Here is a 21,376-nt window from a genome sequence, read left to right as displayed (position 1 = left end):
CCTAGGCAGAATTCCGGTCGCTTGCTAGCCTAGAACGATGCCACCCTACCTCTCAGCCCTGGAACATCCCAAGTCTAGTCTGGGATGGCTGATATTGTGAGTCATAGACAGAGCCGGGGCCCTCCGGATGTCAAGAGCCAGGTCCACAAGGCCTCCTAAAGTCTCGGAAGGGTGTGGGGGAAACCGCGCGCCCCGTACCTCCTTGCACACGTTCGCCTAGCAGTAGTGGCATTGTTCTACCAAGTAGTCCGACCGTCCCTCACCATATAGGGCGAGTGGGATGTAAAGGATTCCCGGTGAGTCTGAGTACTAGTAAGTCCTTAGGGATTGACCAAGCCAGAATGTCTTCATCAGGGTTTCCATTTTACGTGCCACCACAGCACCTCTACCCCGGGCTCCACCTCTCCGAGGTTCACACCCAAGGCCACCTCCAATTATCATTTACCCACCACAGGTATTCCACATCCAAGTGCCTAGGTAGCACCGTATAGCAAGACTCGCCCCAGGCTCGTCGTTATTCTAGCTCGATCGACACAACCCTCACTCTCCACGCACCCAAGACACATGCAGCATGCTCACACACCACCAAGTCCAGCACCCATAGCTAAACCATTCCCAGGGGGGTTCACCACCAGCATCACATCCTCGATATAATGCAAAGTGGAGTTAATAATAAGTATAGTGGTGTAATATGCAAGCAAGCAGGCAAGTAAGCATATATAAGCGAACAAATGCGCAAAGCAGGGTGACGTGGTAGAGTGGGTTGCATCAGGGTAATAATGGCTTCAGGTAGTAGCATGCATCAAAGTACTAGCAAAGGAATAATTATAAAGCGCTAGCAGTTCTAGATATTATGCAATGTCTAATAGGATTCTCTAAAAGAGGGTGCTGCCATGACACCTGCGATGTAGATGTAGTAGTGGTACATTTCTCCATCCGTTGGTGTTCAATCAGCGGGGTCCCCTCCTCCTGAGCTAACTCCATTTCGCAGTCCTTGTCGTCGCCCACGTTCTCTTGATCCGATCGTCAACTACTCCGCGAAGCGACACGCAAGGCAAGAGAACACCCAACACCCAAAAAGACGACAAGACACAGGAAGATCCAACAACACCAACAAGACACAAAAGACACGAGGCTTAGCCCTCTCGGCAGTTGTTCGATCTCCTCGGGCCAAAGAAACACAAGTGGTGGTTTGCTAAGCACAAGCTTAAGTCATGGCCAAGCCAGTATGGCTTTAGGACAAACGGTTTAAGCCAGAGCTTATCCAGAGCAAACACCACGGCTCACGATCTTTTGATCCAGCGTCATGGAACTGACGGGGGTTGGAAGATGGGCCCTACGAAGGAAGAACGACGGGGTTCAGCTCCTATAGCTTTATTCCGCAAGTCACAATTGGACACGAGAAGCAAACAAGAACGAATAACACTATTGTGACTTGGCTCCAATGTACTTTGGCTAGCCCGCTATGGTAGAAAGCGGTAGCGCAAAGAGATTGGACAGTGACGAGTCCTCTCGATCCACATGATGCTATAACGTCGGGAGCCGAGAAGTGAGTTACTCAACAACACAAAAGAAGCGGGGTTAGCTAGGCACATCCATGTCATGTTCTCAGACGCATCTTCGAGGAAGAAGGTTTTAGACGGTCGACCGGGTCGACACGCACGGGTCCGAGATACAACATAGACCATAGCTTCGCTAACAAAAAGAGGAATAGTCCAGTCTTTGAACCAAACGTCATGGACAAGATGGGATCAAACAGAGCGGGCTATTGGGGCAATAAGAGCAAGAATCAACCAAGAGCAAGGTCTACTTCTTCCAACACACACGCCACAATAGAAGACGGGGCATCGGAAGGAGCGACAAGAACACCAGGTGCGCAAGCCACTCGTAGGGTACCCGACCTGGGTGCACTGGCACTGAGTTATCTCTTGGATTCGAAGCGGTGCAGTTGTCACCGCGAGAATCAGAGAAACGTGATGGTCAAACGGGGTACAAGCATACAAGGGCTTGAGCATGAAGAAGCAACTAAAAGCGAAAGAGAGGCGTAGCTCCATGGTCATGGCGAGGTGAACTCGCGGCCACAAGCTATGCCAACGAGTTGGCATCCATTGTTCCATGATTGTTTACTCCCAGGTTACCTCCCACATAACTTGGTCACGAAGGGCTCAAAATGTGCGGGTAATATCCGCTTCGATATCGCCATCGATATTGAATCCATCACGACCATGTTCTAGGGCCGAAGACAGGTGCTAACACTCGTGGTACTATAAAGTCAACTAAAATGCAAGGGGTCGAGTTACACTCAGCATCACGGTCATGGCGAGACGGATCCCGCGATCGTAACATCCGGATGAGGTACGATCCCTCAGCCGGCTTGAAGGCTCGGCACACAGGCAACAACACCAACAACCAGCGATAAGAACCAAACACGACCAAAAGACGTAGCAACTCGACATGACTGTGGAGTAGCACATTCCATAGCTAGGTGATGGATAGATCCTGTAAGACTATCATGGACAGATAGGTTGTAAGAATAGGGCCCGACAAGGTAGATATGCGTATACGGAAAGATGCGAGATGGGGCTTTCCATGGTCTCGGTAAGACATACGGCTCGTAGTAGGCAGGGTCATGGTGGTCTCGGCAAGCGAGGCCATGTGGTCTCGGCCAGCGAGGCCATGTGGCCTCGGCAACGGTGGTCTTGGCACGGTGGTCTCGGCAACGATGGTCTCAGCACGGTGGTCTTGGCAACGGTGGTCTCAGCACGGTGGTCTTGGCAACGGTGGTCTTGGCAACGGTGGTCTCGGCTATGGTGGTCTCGGCACGATGGTCTCAGCAACGGTGGTCTTGGCAACGGTGGTCTCAGCATGGTGGTCTCGGCAACGGTGGTCTTGGCAATGGTGGTCTCGGCAACGGTGGTCTCGGCACGGTGGTCTCGGCAACGGTGGTCTTAGCAATGGTGGTCTCAGCAACGGTGGTCTCAGCATGATGGTCTCAGCAACGATGGTCTTGGCAACAGTGGTCTCGGCACGGTGGTCTCGGCAACGGTGGTCTTGGCAATGGTGGTCTCGGCAACGGTGGTCTTGGCAATGGGGGTCTCGGCAACGGTGGTCTTGGCACGGTGGTCTTGGCAATGGTGGTCTCAGCAACGGTGGTCTCGGCACGGTGGTCTCGGCTAGCAAGACGTCGAAAAGACTCCTCTTGTCATCAGTACGATGCTAGGAATCATACGGTTTCTCAACGGCTCGCCCTTGTTTAACGAGGCTACCGGAATGTCGGGAACAGACCCAATATAACGACGGCATGGTACCAGGGCTTTGTCTGTGAGTTGTGCAATGTGACTACCTCAACAGGCCTTTAGTGCGATGGCTAAGCGAAGCAGAAGCCGTGGCGTGTGCGGTGGCACCGGGTCGCGGGGTGCACGCAAGGCGAAGCCTTGGCCGCGAAGTGGCGAGACAAGCATGGTATGGTGGTGCCCGTCTGTAGGGTCAGGCCGGATGACAAAGGCGGCGGCGGGTAGAGTGCAGCTTATGGCCGTGATGGTCGGTCTGTGACCCAGGGTGGCCATCGGCGACATGCGTGCCTGGTGCCTGTGCAGGTGCTCGATGGAAGGCCGGTGTGGCTCACTGAAGCGTTTGGTTCGTGTTCTTGGTAGTCAGACAAAGGAAGGTGGTCAAGCAGCCAGTCTCCTACACTCTTCGTTGGGCTAAGCGACGTGAGGAGGGCAGGGCAACAGTGGTGGCCGCCGACGCAGTGCACGGCACAACCATAGCGGCCAGCGTCGACAGTGGGCTCCGGTTGGGGTACCTCTGTTCTGGCGGCGGCAAGGCAGTGTCCAGTCCGCTGCCATGCGTGTGCGCCACAACAAGGATGGGGCAGGGCACAGGGCTCGTGCAAGGCCATGCGGTGATGTGCGTGTGTCCGGGTGCTCTGATGATGGCTTCAGCCATGGGCGTGGTGGTGGCTTGTGCTGGTCTTAGGCTTCACTTCTCTACTTGGTAGAACAGGGAACTGGAGACGAACGCCTCAGCGTTCCTGGCGCAACCGCGCGCGTGCATGAGACGGCGAGTCCAACGACCGGTGGTGTCACCGGTGATGGCACGCATCTTTGGGTCTTGGGTCGGTGGTCAGGGTCGCGAGTGCGACAGCGGAACCAAAAGCCACGGGGGGTGCAGGGGCCTGGCGATATGGCGTCCGCGTTTAGGTGCTATTGGACGTGCGTACGCGATGGTGGCTAGGAGGCCGCACTCGAGTGCTCGGACGCCGACGTGTGCCATGTGCGTGGTGTCTGTGCGTGTCCCAACACTAGGACTAGGCAAGGAGCTCACGAAAAGGAGACGGCTTTGGGTCTGTGCAGGGCAAGGTCACGGTCATGGCTATGGCCGTGGGCTCTGTGCTGCTGAAAACATGCTCTTGCGGGTGGACTGCAAAACAGCGGCCAAGCTACTGCTGTGCGGTGCAGGCAGCAGAACAAGCTGGCTTGAAGACTGGGACAGGCAACGACACTAAGCAAGCACAGGAAAAGGTTGGGCCTTCAGGGTGCTCACCGAAGGGCCCGCCGGTGGAGGATCGCATGGCGCGGGCCAGGTCTGGTGCGAGCAGGGCGCCGGTGAGGTTGGTTCATCGACGCGGCCGTGGTGATCGCGCGCGACGTCCACCGAGGCTGCAGACGATGACGTGAGGTGGAGTTTGGTGGCACGGACGGGCTCTAAGGCGGGCGGCTGCAAGTTCAGAAACTTGGCACAAACGCCGGTGTCAGGAATGACACAACGGCGGGGAAGAAGAAAGGCAGGGGCTTTGGCGAGGATGATGCTCACCAACAGGCAGGTTGCTCGACGCAGAGAGGATCGGGGCCGAGATGGCTCGGTGTGGCGATGAGGTCGCGTAAGGGCGGCGCGGGCGGCTCCGGCTAGCGGGTACCACGACCGCATACTAGCGCATCACGGCGAGGGAGCAGAGGAAGGCAGGGATGAAGGTGAGGCAGACCCGGCTATTCCTCGATGGCCTCGAGTCGCAACGACGGCCGGCGTGCACGCCGCGGCAGCTGCCGTCGTGCAACGCGCAGCGAGGCATGGAGAGGCAGCGAGATGGAGGGGGCTTCTGTGGCGGTGAACAGGAGGGAGTGGGTGAGGGCGAGTGCGGCTGAGGGGTTCTTAAAGCCCACAAGCTAGGGTTCCGCGAGGGGCGCCGGTGTCCGTGCCGCTGATTCGATGGTCGGCGCGACGTGGCGCGCATCCAAGGCCGCGGGCAGGTGAGCGATGCGAGAAACTTTGAGAAGGGGCGTCGAGGCTCGGTGCGGTCGCTTCCGCAATTCGCGGCACGAGGCGCGGCTCAGCGGGGCCCACAGCTGGGGTCTCGTAGGGGCATCCAAGGTCAGACGCCATGGTTGCTGACGAAAAGCAGAGGAGCGGGGCTGGTATGGAGAAACAAGGAGACGGCGTGGGGACGGGAAAAGCGACTGGAGGCAAACGGCGCTCGCGGCTTCAGTTCCTCCTTGCGGGTGACACTTGGGACCCACGGGGTGACGTACAGGAGCATGCATGTGAGAGAGGATTGGGTAGCGGTCTGCTGTGGCTGGCCGATGGAGCCAAGTGCAGACGGTAGTCCGTATGGGAGCATGCAGGGGCGGCTTCGTCTGGTTGCCTTGCCATCAGGAGGTGGCGGTGGCCTGGGAGCTGGGGTGCATCGCCCTAGGGCTTGGAGAGGCAGCGATGCTGCTGGGCTGGCTGGGCCGCGATGGTGATGGAAGGGAAGCTAGGCTCCGGTACTTGCTATTGGGCACTGGCATGTATACACGTATATACACATATGGAGTCCTTGCATGGCCGTGTATACAGAGGAAGCAAGGAGTTCACGTGATTAGAGGAACAAGCACACTAGCCTGCATGTTTGTTCACCTAGTTGGATTATTAGGAGCATGCCATTGGGTGATACAGGATGGATACGTGCCACTTCTTGATTTAGCCTTACGTGCTTCACATGATTACACGAAAAAATTTAAAAAGTTCGTAATTTTGGTTTCTGGAAAAGAAAACCAAAATCTGGGTTGTTACACCTAGTGTAGATGTGATTATGTCAATATGTCCTTAAACCTATGTTGGGCAAACTTAGTGAATCATGTTGATTTATGGCTACATTATAAGCTGGGGTTGGATCATGGATTGGGGCTTGTAGTTTGAACATGGTCCAAGGGCCTGCGATGAGCTGGATAGCTGCTGTTTGGTTCGAATTCTTCTGATTGAGTTTAGTTAGCGAAGATAAAAAGTATGTGTGCTCATTGAATCTGATAAAAAAAACTGTTATGTGAGGGCACATTACCCTTCCCTTTTCTTTAAGCCCCTTTGAGTTTTAGCAGCAAAATGTGTCCCGTTGGAACACTTTACTATACCTGACATATATATGCTCTTCATCATCAATCAACATAACAATATCCCACAATTTCACTTCCTTGGGGCATGTAAAGTTCAAACCAGATGCAGTGAAAAAGGATGGGCAATGGTTTTACGTTTTTTCTAGTACTACCTTCTTCAAGAACTTAGCACTATGAAACCTACCGATCCACTTAGATGCCAAAGCATGGTTTTGGTTGTATATATGTAGAGTTGATGGATGATTGTTGTTTGTTTGAAACATTGTCAGATTTTTACATAGTAGATCTGATTGAGCTCATGATAGGTCAAGCATAATACATGTCAATACTTACCTGAGGAAATAATTTGAGGTTAGATAGCAGCTATTGGTTCAGTTGGTTGTTTCTGAAAATAGAAATGTTTTTTTGAGGGATCAGGAGGGGTTGCCCGTAAACACATATAGTTGTTGTTCTGTATCGTGAGGCGGGGGCAGTGGCGAGCTAGGCTAGTGCGGCGGAGGGGCGACGAGGGCGATGAGATGGGGCGAAACCGGCGTCTCCACCGGGTCCTCCCCCACGATCCGGAGATTAGAACGAAAAAAAACTGATACGGTAAAGAGGAGGTGGGTGCAGGAGAAAAACGAGGGAGCAGGGAGCGCCCGTGGGTTGGCTCGGGTCGGTGATTTGGGTTCGCTGAGTTGGACTCGGGTACTGATTATTATTCAGTACCCAGGTTAATATATAGAGAATATATATATATATATATATATATATATATATATATATATATATATATATATATATATATACATACACTGGTAGAGAATAGAGCTTTACTTCCAGTGGGGAACCCCCTCTAGTCCCGGTTCCCCACCCGGGAGCAAGCATCCGGGACTAAAGGGGGGTCCTTTAGTCCCGGGTCAGGAACCGGGACTAAAGGGGAACCTTTAGTCCCGGTGGGTAACACCAACCGGGACTAAAGGTGCCTCCTGACATGCCACGATGGTCGGCACCCTTTAGTCCCGGTTGGTAATACGAACCGGGACTAAAGGTTTTTTTTCTTTTCTTTTCATTTTTTTGTTTTCTTTTCAAAATAGGTTTTTGAAGTCGTATTGTACGCTGCTAATTATACATTTATACGCGCGTATAGTATGTTTCGGTTCAAGCACAATGAACGTATTAAATCACACAATTTAAGCATAGAAATATATATATATATATATATATATATGCATGCATGCATCATATATATATTTACATGCATGCATGCATATGTGTATTTTACATTATATTATTTTATGTGCATATATTACAAAAGATTGCATTACAGTTGTTGTGATATAACAAGTTTCCTCTCATCCTCTAACTTGGCTTCCATGGCAGTGTTGGGTCGAAGTAGAACTCGCCCTTAGAATCGATGACCTGCTCATTAAAAAATCCGGCTATAGACTCTTGAATTGCTTTGATTTGGTCTTGCTGTATGATCTTTTCCTCCAACCATCAAGCCTACAGGTTTGAATTGAAGGAAAATAAATTAATATATGTACATACATATATATATAAAGACATAGTAACACAATCAATAATAATAATTAAATGAATATATAGTGAACGTACTTTGAGTCTCTCTGTTGGAGTTCTTTGGGAAACCACCTTGATAAACTTGCAAACATAGTAACCACAGTAGTTGTTCCCCTGTTCCTGTCTCAGACACCACTTCACGAGAAAAAGATTTGTCATCCAATCTGGTGATCCGGTGAAAGCTATATGTTTAATTAATAAAGATGATGTGATTCAGGGGACTTACTTTCAAAGAGATTACATTCAGTGGCGCTTTGCATTTTCCCATCTGTTGCTTCTCAATAAAGGTTTTCCAAACACTGCCCAATAAAAAAGCAGCCACGTCATCAGATATAGTTAATCATCATGTTTGTGTGTATATATAGTTGCTAGAGATACCGAAATTACCTCTGGATAATATCTATCATATCTTGGTAGTCTTGTTGTGGTTTTCTCATCGAGTCATAGATTATCAAGTGACTTTTCACCAGATCGATGTCCATCAATATCCAGTGATTGCTGCATGTGTTTATAGGATATAACGCATAACACTCATTAATTAACTAGAATCAACATATGAGCCATTAAGGATGATCGACATTATTAACACTCACTTGAAGTTGTAGGGAAAGAGTATATCCTTCTTGTGGCGTTGGTTCACTAAGAAGTTCATGAGGTTACTCTCTGACTCAGACTTCCAATTAGTCTTTGGAGTAATTGGGTCTTTGAATACTATATGGGGAGCAACAAAACCAATTTCATTGCAGCCTTCCTTTCTGAGCTCTGTCATTGTAAATCTGCATATATATAGTACTTGTTAGGATAATTTATATGCATATACACACATATGACGAGTTTAATAATAGATCGAAAGAATTATTACTTACAGGTAATAGCAGCTAATGATAACTTTGTCCAGAGAGGTCAGGTGGCATAGTTGATGAAATTCTGCAAAGTCAACTTACATAACATCATCGCCACGGAACCAATGTTCGTCTCTAATTCTGACACCAACGCAGAAGTTTCCACCGGTAGATGCCTGCATGTACCACTTGTTTAGCAGGTACATTTGTGTCCCTAGATCACATAAGGCTTGAGGGTTGTATAGACTCTGGCCTAGTACAATTTTTTTTCTTCCAAATATCAACCTCCGTCGCACTCTCAATGTTTCCATCACAAAACATCTGGTAAAGGTCGAGACCAGTCTCATCAATAAATTCACCAAGGTGATCCAAATCGACATCTGAAGGTATGTTTGACTGATGCATTAATCCTAAATTCGAACCATATTCATTACCAACAACTAGCGGGGGGGCTGATTGGTGCGATTGTTGTCTGAGTTGTGCAACTCCTTTCCCTGCTCGCTTCTTTTTCTGTGCCGCCTCAATTGACTTGGTGAGAGTGCGGTCATAGTCTGTTAACGTTGATTTAGACGGCTTACGAGATTCCCGCTATTGTTGCTGGTAAGAAGCCACCTTTTTTCTTAGAATATCTAGAGCTACGAAGAAGTACAGTTTCTCCGGGTTTCTCCTTGCTTCTTGATTCTTTTTAAGTTTGTCATAGAATCTAGACATATCTTTTTTATATGCATCAGTTACTTCTTCCTTCTGTTCAGATATTATTTTGGGAATAGCCCTTGGTTTCACGGTGGCTTTCTTTGCTGGTGGGGACTGGTTCTTCGTTTGTGGGGCTGGCCTCTTGGTACTTGGCTTCTTGGTAGGCGGGGGCAGGGGAGGTGTTGGAGACCTCCTTGGAGGTGGTGGCAGCGGCGTTGGAGACCTCCTTGGAGGTGGCGGCTACGGTGTTGGAGACCTCCTTGGAGATGGTGTGGATGCAGCCTCATCTTCCAACACATTGTCATCGTACAGAGCACTATGATGATCTGGCGATTGAACAATTGGATTTAGGTTGGGGGAGGATCTGCTACAAAAAAAGGAATGACATATTATTATGAGCAGATTGTTAATTATTTAAGCCAATATAAATTAATGATGTAGTATTTTCATCCGCACCTATGGTGAGGTAGTTTAGGAGGAGGTGGAGGCGACATCCCGAGAATGATGATGTACCGCTTCCGCCATAGAATGAATGTCTTCTCTGCTTCTCCTAGAGTCTTCTCGCCATCACCTCTAGGAATGTCAAGAGGCAAATCACTAAAACCTTTTTCAGCTTTATCTACCGAGATGGTAGCACATCCTTCTTGGATTATATTCCCATGAATCCTTGGTGTCTTGGTTCGATCGATAAGATTAACAAGACCGATAGCCACCTTAATTGTGGAATTCCCCTTCGAAATGTGTAGCTCACACGATGTAAAAGGTTCGGTGACGTCATCCACAGGGAAGCACAGTCTTGTATCCCCTTGATTTGGTATCTCTGTGGAAGCGCAGCTACTTTTCAACTGAACAGATTGGCTAATGTTGATTCCTGGCTCTGATGTCTGCTTGCTTGCACTCACTGCTATTTGCACTTGCCTTCTGATTTCCTCCTGCATTCTCGCTTCAAGGTTTTTTTCCTGCTCCTGTGCTTCACGCACCGCTTCCTCCAACCTCTGGAGCCGCTGTGCCTCTTCTTCCTTCTTTCTCTGATAGCTTCTGTAGGAAGGTCTATCCTGAGGGAATCCATGCTCCCACGAGACACTTCCTTTGCCTCTAGTTCGGCCACCGTGTTCAATAGTCCCAATGGCATATGTCAGCTCATCCTTCTCTCTGTTGGGCCTGAACGCACCACTAGCAGTAGCTCTCTGAGCATAAAACAATCTTTCTGCTGCTTCTTGCAGTCTTGCGCCATAAACGCACTTCCCTGTCTCCTGGTCTAGTGTTCCCCCATGAGCGAAAAACCAATTCTTTGCACGCTCTCCCCACTCGAGTGATTCTGGTGTGATACCCTTGGCAAGAAGGTCTGCTTCCATTTTGTTCCACTTCTTCATGGCAGTCGAGTAGTCACCTGATCCCAAGTTATGGTGGTATGTCTTCTGTTGGGCATTACGTTGGTTCTTTATCACCCGACTCACACCCTCTTCCAACGTCTTGTACTGTACAAACTCATCCCAATAGGGCCTCTGCTTTGAGATCGGGCCTGGGAGAGTAAAATCTGGTGCTATGTTCTTCTTGACATACGTCGTGTATAGGTGTTTCTTCCAAGTCTGAAACTGGGTGGCCATCTTCTTCATTGCCCAATCCCTAACTCGCTCCTTCAATTCATCACCATCTATTATATCACCATAACCATTTGTTTGGAGCGTGAAATGTTCCAAGACATCATTCCAAATTAACGTCTTGTCACGATTGGAGACAAAACTGATATGAGGTGCATTGGTCTTCTTCTTCCATTCGCGGGTACTGATCGGGAGCCGGTCCCGTACAAGGTAACCATAGTGGTGCATGAATTTCATTTTATTTGCCCCCCCCCCGGTTCGCCTGTATCCACATTGAACTCCAAGATGATGAGGCGGCCCTCCAATAACTTTTTGGGACCTCGAACATTTTTACTCTTCGTTGTAGTTGTTGATGTCGATCCAGAGGGCTACATAACATAATCATTATTTTTAATGTCATGAGCACACATAAGACATATGATAATATATATAGCTAATAATAAAAAATATATACTTGGCCAATATGTTGTTGCTCATTTTGTTTAAGAGCTAAGTACTGACTCCCGTCATCTGCATCCTCTTGCACGTTATTTTTAGCACCATCATCGCCAGCAACTTGAGTGACAGTATTGATCAAATTCATCATCAACTCCTCCTCATCCATATTTCTCAGGTTGGCCATCTAGCTTCAAAAAAACAAAACCAATATATAGTACGTCAAATCTTTGCTTACATGCGTAAAATCTATGAACAATATGTATTATTAAATCTTGCCCCTCGGTCACGGACGCAATTCACCACACTAGGGCGAACTACGTCGGTACTAGGGCAAATTAGGGCTATACATAAACGGCCGAGGGTGAATTGTGTTGGTGACTAGGGCAAACCACGTCGGTGACATCAACAACGCGGTTCGCCCTAGTCACCGATGCAATTCACCCTGGTGTGATTGTTTAGCGTTAACGATAACGATAATACGAATGTTGATCGACTAGGCCACGAGAGAGGGTGGTGTGACAAGAGTGGCGGTGCTCCACTCTGCCATATATATGTTTGTACACATGGGTGAACGAGGGTGGCGGTGCTCCACCGTATACATAGAAACGCATGGGCGAACGAGGGCGGCGGTGCTCCACGATGTATATATACATGCATATGAATACAAATGACGTATATATACGTGTTGGTGCGGTGGCCGGTGTGCTGACGACGACGACGTGAGGCGGGCCGGGGCGGTGTCGGTGCATGATGTTGTGATCCTATGTACCATGTGAACCATGTAGTCATTCATCATATATCTTAAACTAAACATAGTCACTTTATTAACTACAATATAGCTTATGCTGACATGTAATACGAATGTTGATCGACTAGGCCGCGAGAGAGGGCGGTGTGACGAGAGTGGCGGAGCTCCACTCCGCCGTATATATGTTTGTACACATGGGTGAACGAGGGCGGCGGTGCTCCACCATATACATAGAAATGCATCATGAGATTCGCCAGTGACTTCTGGAGACAACAATTAAGGGCCACCGGAGTAGGTTCGCCAGTAACAATCAAGGAAATGATTCGCGCGCCACAGCTTCGAGAGGCCACCTACCGTTACTAGGATGTGGGTGATGGCTCCCAGGCGAGCGACCCTTATATCTACGGCATGGTTACATGCTCCCTAGCTACCAACAGAAGGCTTGAACCTTGAAAGGCGACCATGTTGAAGGATGGTGGCAGAGCCACGCAGCAGATCGATGTCTCTAGGCAGGAACTTGCTAGCCTTTTCCATGCCCTTCAGGAATGCCAAGTTGAGCATGGCGTTGCTTCCCCCATCCTGCTAGGCGCTGAAGAACGCCGAGGCCAGCGCGGCGTGGTCACCATCGATGGCTGCAAGCATGGTACTGTTGGCCTTTTTCTCCATCTCCTTCGCGGCGGCAGCGTCACTCCGGACACCAGCATCCCCCAGTTGCGCTTGCGTTGGGCTCTGCTCGAACGTGGTGCTGGCATCCGTGGTGAGGTCATCAGCCCCCACTCCCGCGTCGGAGCCAGAGGACACCGACACGGTGGGGCAGCCATCCAAAGAGGAATCCATGGTGGCATCGGAGAGGACCCGCGCGTACGATTCTTGGGCTTGGAGGAGCGCGGGGTGGTCCGGGTACTGGTAGAAGAACTCTTCATCGATCCCCTCCTCCATGAGCATGCGCTCGATGAAGGGGATGCCGAGGTCGTCGGAGGCTGGGTCCTTGCCCTCACCATTGTCGTCTGGGCAGGGCATCGGGGGCAGGTCAAGGAAGATGGAGGGGGAGAAGGGCTCGGCAGGGTCAGCCACGAAATCCTCCGACGAGGCGGCCATGGCTGCCTGACTGGGTAGTCTGGGTTGGGTGGGATAAAAAAATGGAAGCTTTGAATGTTGTGGAAGCTCTCGTCGTTGCTAGCGTTGTTAGCGTTGTCTAGCTCACTGGTTTTTGGAACCCGGCCAGTGGCCATGACAGCCGCCCGCGCCATTGCCACGAAAGCCGAGAGACGAACTCACCTCAGGTGGGCGCAGTGGAGGGCCATGGGCGCACGCGGTGGAGGGCCACACGAGGTCGTCAGCGGTGGAGGGCCGCACGAGGTGAGGCGCGGGCTCCGGTGTCACGGAAGATGAATCGGCGGCGGCGCGAGGAAGAAGAGGGCGGTGGTGTTCGATGAGGAAGAAGAGGAGGGGATCGATCTGCGCCAGGCACAGGCGGTTATATAACAGGGAGATTTACTCCCGGTGCTAGTCACCAGCCGGGAGTAAAGGTCCTTTACTCCCGGTGCGTATTACCAACTGGGAGTAAAGGGTTTTTTTTTGGCGGGCCACGAAACTGTAGCCCACCATTACTCCCGGGTGGGCTTCCCACCCGGGAGTAAAGGTGGCCTGCAGTTTTGTTTCCCGCCTGTTTTGAGCAAATTTTTTTAATAGAAATATGGATTTTCTTGTTAAATACATAGTAAATTAAATAAAAGGTATAAAATTATTTTGTTAAAAATATAGATTTTCTTTTTCTTTATTGCACATAGGAAAAATGTATAACCTAACTTTTTTTATTTTTTGTTATAATTATAAAACATAATGTAACTAATATTTATTATTTCGTTAATGCAAAAATGTAGTGTTTAATTAAAATTATTAAAACTATTGGTTTTGGACAGGAAATTTGTTTTCGCATCATTTTAACGTTAATATTTTAATTTTTCATCACTCAATATCCTAATTTAACTTTTTGAGAGAGAAATCCCACCAAATCAAACATTGATTTAATTTGAAACACGACATAATAAACATCTGAATTCACAATTATTACATAATATCTCAAACACACACTACATTAAATCACTATATCATCAAGTGGGCACAGCAGTGAACTTCTTCTTTATGTATGTCCCTTGGTTATGATCGCGTCGTAACCATGGAGTGTCCTCATCATTTACCAAGATGCTAGGGTCTTTGTTCACTTTGAAGGGCAGAATTCGGTCATACTTTTCATAATCTTCTGACATGTCCGACTTGTCCTCAACTCCCACGATGACTCTTTTCCCTGAAAGAACTATATGGCGCTTTGGCTCTTTGGTTGAGTCATTATCGTTTTTCCCTCTTTTTGGTTTAGTAGACATATCATTGACATAGAACACTTGATTCACATCCTTGGCAAGGACGAATGGTTCGTCTTTGTACCCAATATTACTAAGGTCTACTGTTGTCATTCCATACTCGTTGTCTACTGTTACCCCGCCTCTAGTCACCTTGACCCATTGGCACTTGAACAATGGGATCTTCAAAGTAGGTGCATATTCTAGTTCCCATATTTCATCTATGCGGCCATAATATGTTTGCTTATTCTCATTCGAGTCTGTGGCATCTATGCAGACACCACTGTTTTGGTTGGTACTCCTTTTATCTTGGGCTACTGTGTAGAATATGTTCCCATTTATCTCGTACCCTTTGTATGTTACGATATGCCATGATGGTTGCATAGCCAATAAATACAGTTGCTCATGGATGCTCTCATCACCTTGACATTTTTTTCGCAACCAATCGCCGAAAGTTTCCATGTGCTTACGCGTAATCCAAGCTTCAGTCTTCCCTGGAAACTCGGATCGTAAGAGATCCTTATGTGTTTCAATATACGGATCTACCAAAGAGGAGTTTTGTAGAACTGTGTAGTGTGCTTTATTGAAATAATCATCCTCCGTACCAATATATGTTTTCCTCCCTAGTGTCCCCTTTCCGCTTAGTCTCCCCTCATGTCTCGATTCAGGAACACCAATCGAGTCAAGGTCGGGAATAAAGTCAACACAGAACTCAATGACCTCTTCTGTTCCATAGCCCTTGGCGATGCTTCCTTCTGGGTGAGCACGGTTGTGAACATATTTCTTCAGGACTCCCATAAATCTCTCTAAGGGGAACATGTTGTGTAGGAACACAGGACCGAGAATGAAAATCTCCTTGACTAGGTGAACTAGGAGGTGTGTCATGATATCAAAGAAGGAAAGAGGGAACACCAACTCAAAGCTAACGAGACATTGAACCACATCATTCTGTAGTTTAGCTAGATCAGTTAGATCAATTGCCTTCTGAGAAATTGCATTGAGGAATGCACATAGCTTCACGGTGGCTAGATGTACATTTGGAGGTAGAATTCCTCATAATGCAACTGGAAGTAATTGTGTCATGAGAACATGACAGTCATGGGACTTTAAGTTACAGAATTTCTTCTCTGGCACATTTATAATACCCTTTATATTCGAGGAGAATCCAGATGGTACCTTGATGTTGTTTAAGCATTCAAACATGATTTCCTTCTCCTCTTTGCTTAGAGTGTAGCTGGCAGGACGTAAGTAATGGCGTCCATCATCTGTCTTCTCTGGATGCAGGTTGTCTCTTTCTCTCAAACAACATAGGTCTTGTCATGCTTCAAATGTGTCCTTAGGCTTTCCATACACACCCATGAAGCCTAGCAGGTTCACACAAAGATTCTTCGTCAGGTGCATCACGTTGATCGAGCTGCGAACCTCTAGGACTTGCCAATAGGGTAGGTCCCAAAATATGGACTTCTTCTTCCACATGGGTGTGTGACCGTTAGCGTCGTTCGGAACAGGTTGGCTGCCATGTCCTTTTCCAAAGACGACTTTCACATCATTGACCATATCGAGTACATCCTCACCAGTTCGGTTGCGAGGCTTGGTCAGGTGGTCTGTCTTCCCTTTAAAATGCTTGCCTTTCTTTCTTACGAGGTGATTTGCAGGAAGAAATCGACGATGGCCAAGGTACATGACCTTTCGACATTTTTTCAAGAATACACCTCTAATATCACCGAAGCAGTGTGTGCATGCATTATATCCCTTGTTTGACTGTCCTGAAAGATTACTTAGAGCAGGCCAATCATTGATTGTTACAAACAACAATGCTTGCAGATCAAAGTGTTCCTATTTGTACTCATCCTACACATGTACACCTTCTTTATTCCACAAAATGAGAAGTTCGTCAATAAGTGGTCTTAGGTACACATCGATGTCATTGCCAGGTTGCTTCGGGCCTTGGATGAGCACAGGCATCATAATGAACTTTCGCTTCATGCATAACCAAGGAGGAAGGTTGTAGATACTTAGAGTAACAGGCCAAGTGCTATGACTACTGTTCTGCTCTCCAAAAGGATTAATACCATCTGTACTTAAAGCAAACCTTAAGTTTCTTGCATCATTTGCAAACTCCAGGAATTCTCTGTCGATTGCTCTCCACTGGGACCCATCAGTAGGGTGTCTCAACATATTGTCTACCTTACGGTCTTCTTTGTGCCATCACACCAATTTTGCATGTTCTTTGTTTCTGAACAGACGTTTCAAGCGTGGTATTATAGGAGCATACCACATAACCTTGGTAGGGATTTTCTTCCGTGGACGTTCGCCCTCAACATCACCAGGGTTATCTTGCCTGATCTTATACCACGATGCATGGCATACCGGGCATGCATCCAATTTCTCGTACTCTTTGCCACGGTACAGGATGCAGTCATTAGGACATGCATGTATCTTCTCGATTTTTAGCCCCATAGGACAGACAACTTATTTTGCTTTGTAGGTAGTGGCGGGCAATTCATTGTCCTTCAGAAGCATCTTCTTTTGGATTTTTAGTAACTCTCTAAATCCCTTGTCAGATACACCATTCTTTGCCTTCCATTGCAGCAATTCTAGTGTGGTTCCCATCTTTTTTCTGCCCTGCATCACAAGTTGGGTACAACAATTTGTTGTGATCTTCTAGCATCCGCTCGAACTTGATCTTCTCCTTTTCACTTTCACATTCTCTTTGTGCGTCACGAATGACCTGACAAAGATCATCAGCAGGCTCATCTTCTGTGGCTACCTCTTCTTCAGCTTCTCCCATTGTAGTATCATTGAAGCACGCACCATCGGGAATAATATCATTGTCGTCCTATTGTTCTTCTTCACCTTCTTCCATTACAACGCCGGTTTCTCCGTGCTTCGTCCAACAAATATAGTTTGGCATAAAACCCGACTTGAACAAGTGTGAATGAAGAGTCCTTGAGCAAGGATATTCCACCGTATTCTTACATATGGCACATGGGCAGCACATGAAACCATCGCATTTGTTTGCCTCGGCCGCACGTAACAAAGAATGCACGCCGTCAATGAACTCTTGGGAGCGGCGATCAGCATTGTACATCCAATGTTGGCTCATCTGCATTACATGACATAAATACCATATTAAAACCTAGATCATAATTAATTATTTATACAACATGTGTGCCACCACAAAAGGTACAAATTTATGAAAGCATCGCTGCAATGTAGACAATCCCAACTACCACTAAAAGAACTAAAACTAAAATACATTTCAGGAGCACAAGGATTTCACGACCAATCTCAACTAAAACAGACAGATCCTCCGATTGTGCAATATCTTTAGGCTTCTTCGGCTAGATCACTGCCTCATTAGCCATCGTATCTGCGTGTTGTGCAAGATATTTTTGCACGAGTTCAACATACTCTTCCTCCCAGTAGAAGCCTGAACATCGTCCACTGCCATCCCATTGAAATTAAAACAAAAAATTAGAACTTTAATCACAACCATCATGAAAATAGATATATAAACTAACCATAATCATTAAATACGATAAAATAACTCACATTGCGATCTGGACACTTGTGGAAGATACGATCCTTGTTGGGACTCTCCTTCTTCACTCGGTACTCCATCACAATCTTCGTCTCATCATGACACTTGCCGCATGAAATGAGAGGGAGGCCCGGTCTAAGTCGCTTTGGAAACCCATGAGAGGCCGAGGACCCGGAAGCAGTTGCCATCTACTCTCTATACTCATTTTTAATACACTATAAATTTCTCATTTTATAAACAAATAAAATTAAGAAACTATAAAATTATCTATATCTCTAAACAATGATATTTTTAATGGTCATTGTGTTCTCGTCTTTTACTGCGGCAGGTAAGTAATTCACATGATATTTTCGCAAATTAACAGAAGAATGGGAGTGTACACACATAACAATCGATTATCGTTTATATTTATATATATACTACGTTTGGGTACGGTGATTGACAGACTACTACGATGATATCGGGACGTGTGAATAAATAACCATCAGTACTAGTTGACCTTGCTTACGTGATCATCTCGGCGAGCATTTCTCTACCGGACAGCACCGTACTTGGCCACGGAAGAGCTCCGATTCTACGAGGAAGGGAACACGGTCTTCCACGACTGTTGCCGCTCTCTCTCGTAGAATCAAAGCTCCTCCTTGACGTCCGTTACCACTCGGCAGAGAACATGCTCGCCGAAATAAACACGGTCCGCTAGTTCAACTAGCTACTTTAACCTTCCTTCATGTAAATATGCAAGCTTGAAGTGATTTTGAGCTCAAATTGCTTACAAATGAAAAAAACCACAATAAAGAACCATATATATAGTGAACAAAATGGGATAAGACAATGATGAAACATGAGAGTATGAAGTTGGTAACCTTTAGAACCGAAGAATCGACAGAGGAATCGAAGAAATCGATGGAGGAATCGAAGAATGGATAGAGAAAGAGCAAGAATACTGCTTAAATTTGAACTTAAGCTCTCGGGCGGGCTCGGGGAGGAAGAAGATGGCCAGCAGGATTTATAGCTCAAAAACATATTTTAATAAATAACTATCCGTACTAGTTGACCTTGCTTACGTGATCATCTTGGCGAGCATTTCTCCACCGGACGGCACTGTACTTGGTCAAAGAAGAGCTCCGATTCTACGAGAAAGGGAACACGGTCTTCCACGACCGTTGCCGCTCTCCCTCGTAGAATCAAAGCTCCTCCTTGATGTCTGTTATCGCTTGGCAGAGAACATGCTCGCCGAGCTGAACACGGTCCGCAAGTTCAACTAGTACGGATTTTCTATAATTTTCTAACTATTTTCTATAAAATTAAAAAACTCTAAAATTCTCTATATCTCTAAACAATGAAGTGTGCTATACATGCTACAAATGAACGGTGAATACTAGTTTTTAATAGCTACTTTAACCTTTTTTCATGTAAATATGCAAGCTTGAAGTGATTTTAAGCTTAAATTGCTTACAAATGGAAAAAACCACAATAAAGAACCATATATATATAGTGAACAAAATGAGATAAGACAATGGTGAAAAATAAGAGTATGAGATTTGTAACCTTTACAACTGAAGAATCGACGAAGGAATCGAAGAAATCGACGGAGGAATCGAAGAATGGATGGAGAAACAATAGAGGGAGGATGCAAGAACACTAGTGCAGTGAGCTTCAAAATATGCTGAGCTCGAGCTCGGGGAAGAAGAAGGAGACGGCCGATATATAAAGGGAGAATCTTTAGTCCTGGTTAGTGGCTCCAACCAGGACTAAAGGTCCCTCCCAACGGCTCCTGCGCCAGACAGAGGTGGCAGAGACCTTTAGTCCCGGTTGGAGCCACCAACCGGAAGTAAAAGTCTACCTTTAGTCCTGGTTGGTTGCTCCAACCGGGACTAAAGGTCCCTGCCACCTCTGTATGGCGCAGTAGCCGTTGGGAATGACCTTTAGTCTCAGTTGGAGCCACCAACCGGGACTAAAGGTATCTCTAGTCTCGGGCGCAAAAAATGTCGGGACTAGAGCCCATTTTGACCGAGGATCAAAGATCTGTTCTCTACTAGTATATATATATATATATATATATATATATATATATATATATATATATATATATATGATGAAGAAGAATCTACGTCGTTTCGCAGCCAAACCGCGTACGTACGTACACGCGATAACTCCATTATAGGCTACTTATCCCATATTCAATTTGTTCGGCTTCTTTTTTTAGCTATAACAGTATTTTTCTCTTCCAACAATTTAGCCAGAACAGTGGTTTTCAGCCAGTTTCAGCTAAAATTCTGCCAGCCGAACGGGATCAATTATACTCATATTTTATCTACTACTAGCAGTAGCTACTTTAGTACTTTGGGGACTTGCGTGCCATGTTAACCACATGGTGAAAACGCTGCGCGTCACAGGGGACCTTGAGCACCCCCTGCTGGCCGTACCCGAACTGTTCCTCGGCCGCCTCCAGCAACGCAGCCATGCACGGCTCCTTGAGGCCGCTCACACGCACCAGCGCCCTCGTCTCCGTCGTCCCTGCACCGCCCTCGTCGTCGTCGCGGACCAGCACTATGGGGAGGTACCCTTTCGGGGCCCTAATCTTCCTCTGCTCGTCGTCGTCGCGAGTGAAGAAACCGGCCTCGTTGGTGGTGGTGCTCGCCTTCCTTGTTGTCCAAGCGGCCATTGTCGTCGTTGTTTCTGTAACACTGTGTATGTGCTGTGGATTAGCTAGCTGCGTTTCTTATGACTTGATCGATGCTCAGCTCAGATTAACTTGGTGATGGACAGGAGATGTAATGCAATGCAGGGGGTTATATAGCTAGTGTTGGAGGGTCAAAGCGAAAATGGGACTTTTTCCAGATGAGTAGACAGACGTGGCATGTGTGATTGGGCGTAGTGACAGTGACCGGCCGGCCTGTACGTATACGTACATGCAAATTGATGAGTACGTCGGTAACTCGGTATTATTACCGTCCCCGTCAACATGGTTAATCATACTTAGTAATAGAAGGCTCCTATATTGTAATGGAAACTATGGTGGTTTTACTTTTGCCGTACGTGAGGATTATTTGCGTTTAGACTTGCACATGGGCTTATGGCCCCGTCGTGGGCGAGTATAGCAATAACTAGTCAGTCAACTGACATCGCCTGACCACGTCTGTCTACTCATCTGGAAGAAGTTCCCGAAATCCATAGTCTAAGGGCCTGTTTGGTTCCTTCCTCTCCTCCTAAAATTTCTGT

The 21,376-nt window shown here is 47.3% G+C and overlaps 1 protein-coding gene across 1 annotated transcript; it reads right to left on the bottom strand.

Annotated features, from left to right (window-relative positions):
• Nucleotides 1-20,489: 20,489 nt before the first annotated feature.
• LOC136507305 (auxin-induced protein X10A-like) lies at nucleotides 20,490-20,819 on the bottom strand. The gene has a single exon (XM_066502071.1). It carries the CDS (start codon nucleotides 20,817-20,819, stop codon nucleotides 20,490-20,492), a length of 330 nt encoding a protein of 109 aa, XP_066358168.1.
• Between the last annotated feature and the right edge of the window lie 557 nt (nucleotides 20,820-21,376).

This window comes from Miscanthus floridulus, chromosome 15 (genome assembly GCF_019320115.1).
Source record: "Miscanthus floridulus cultivar M001 chromosome 15, ASM1932011v1, whole genome shotgun sequence".
In the NCBI taxonomy this organism is placed as follows: domain Eukaryota; kingdom Viridiplantae; phylum Streptophyta; class Magnoliopsida; order Poales; family Poaceae; genus Miscanthus; species Miscanthus floridulus.
Note: the sequence above shows the minus strand (reverse complement) of the source record. Positions and strands in the feature narration are given on the sequence as shown.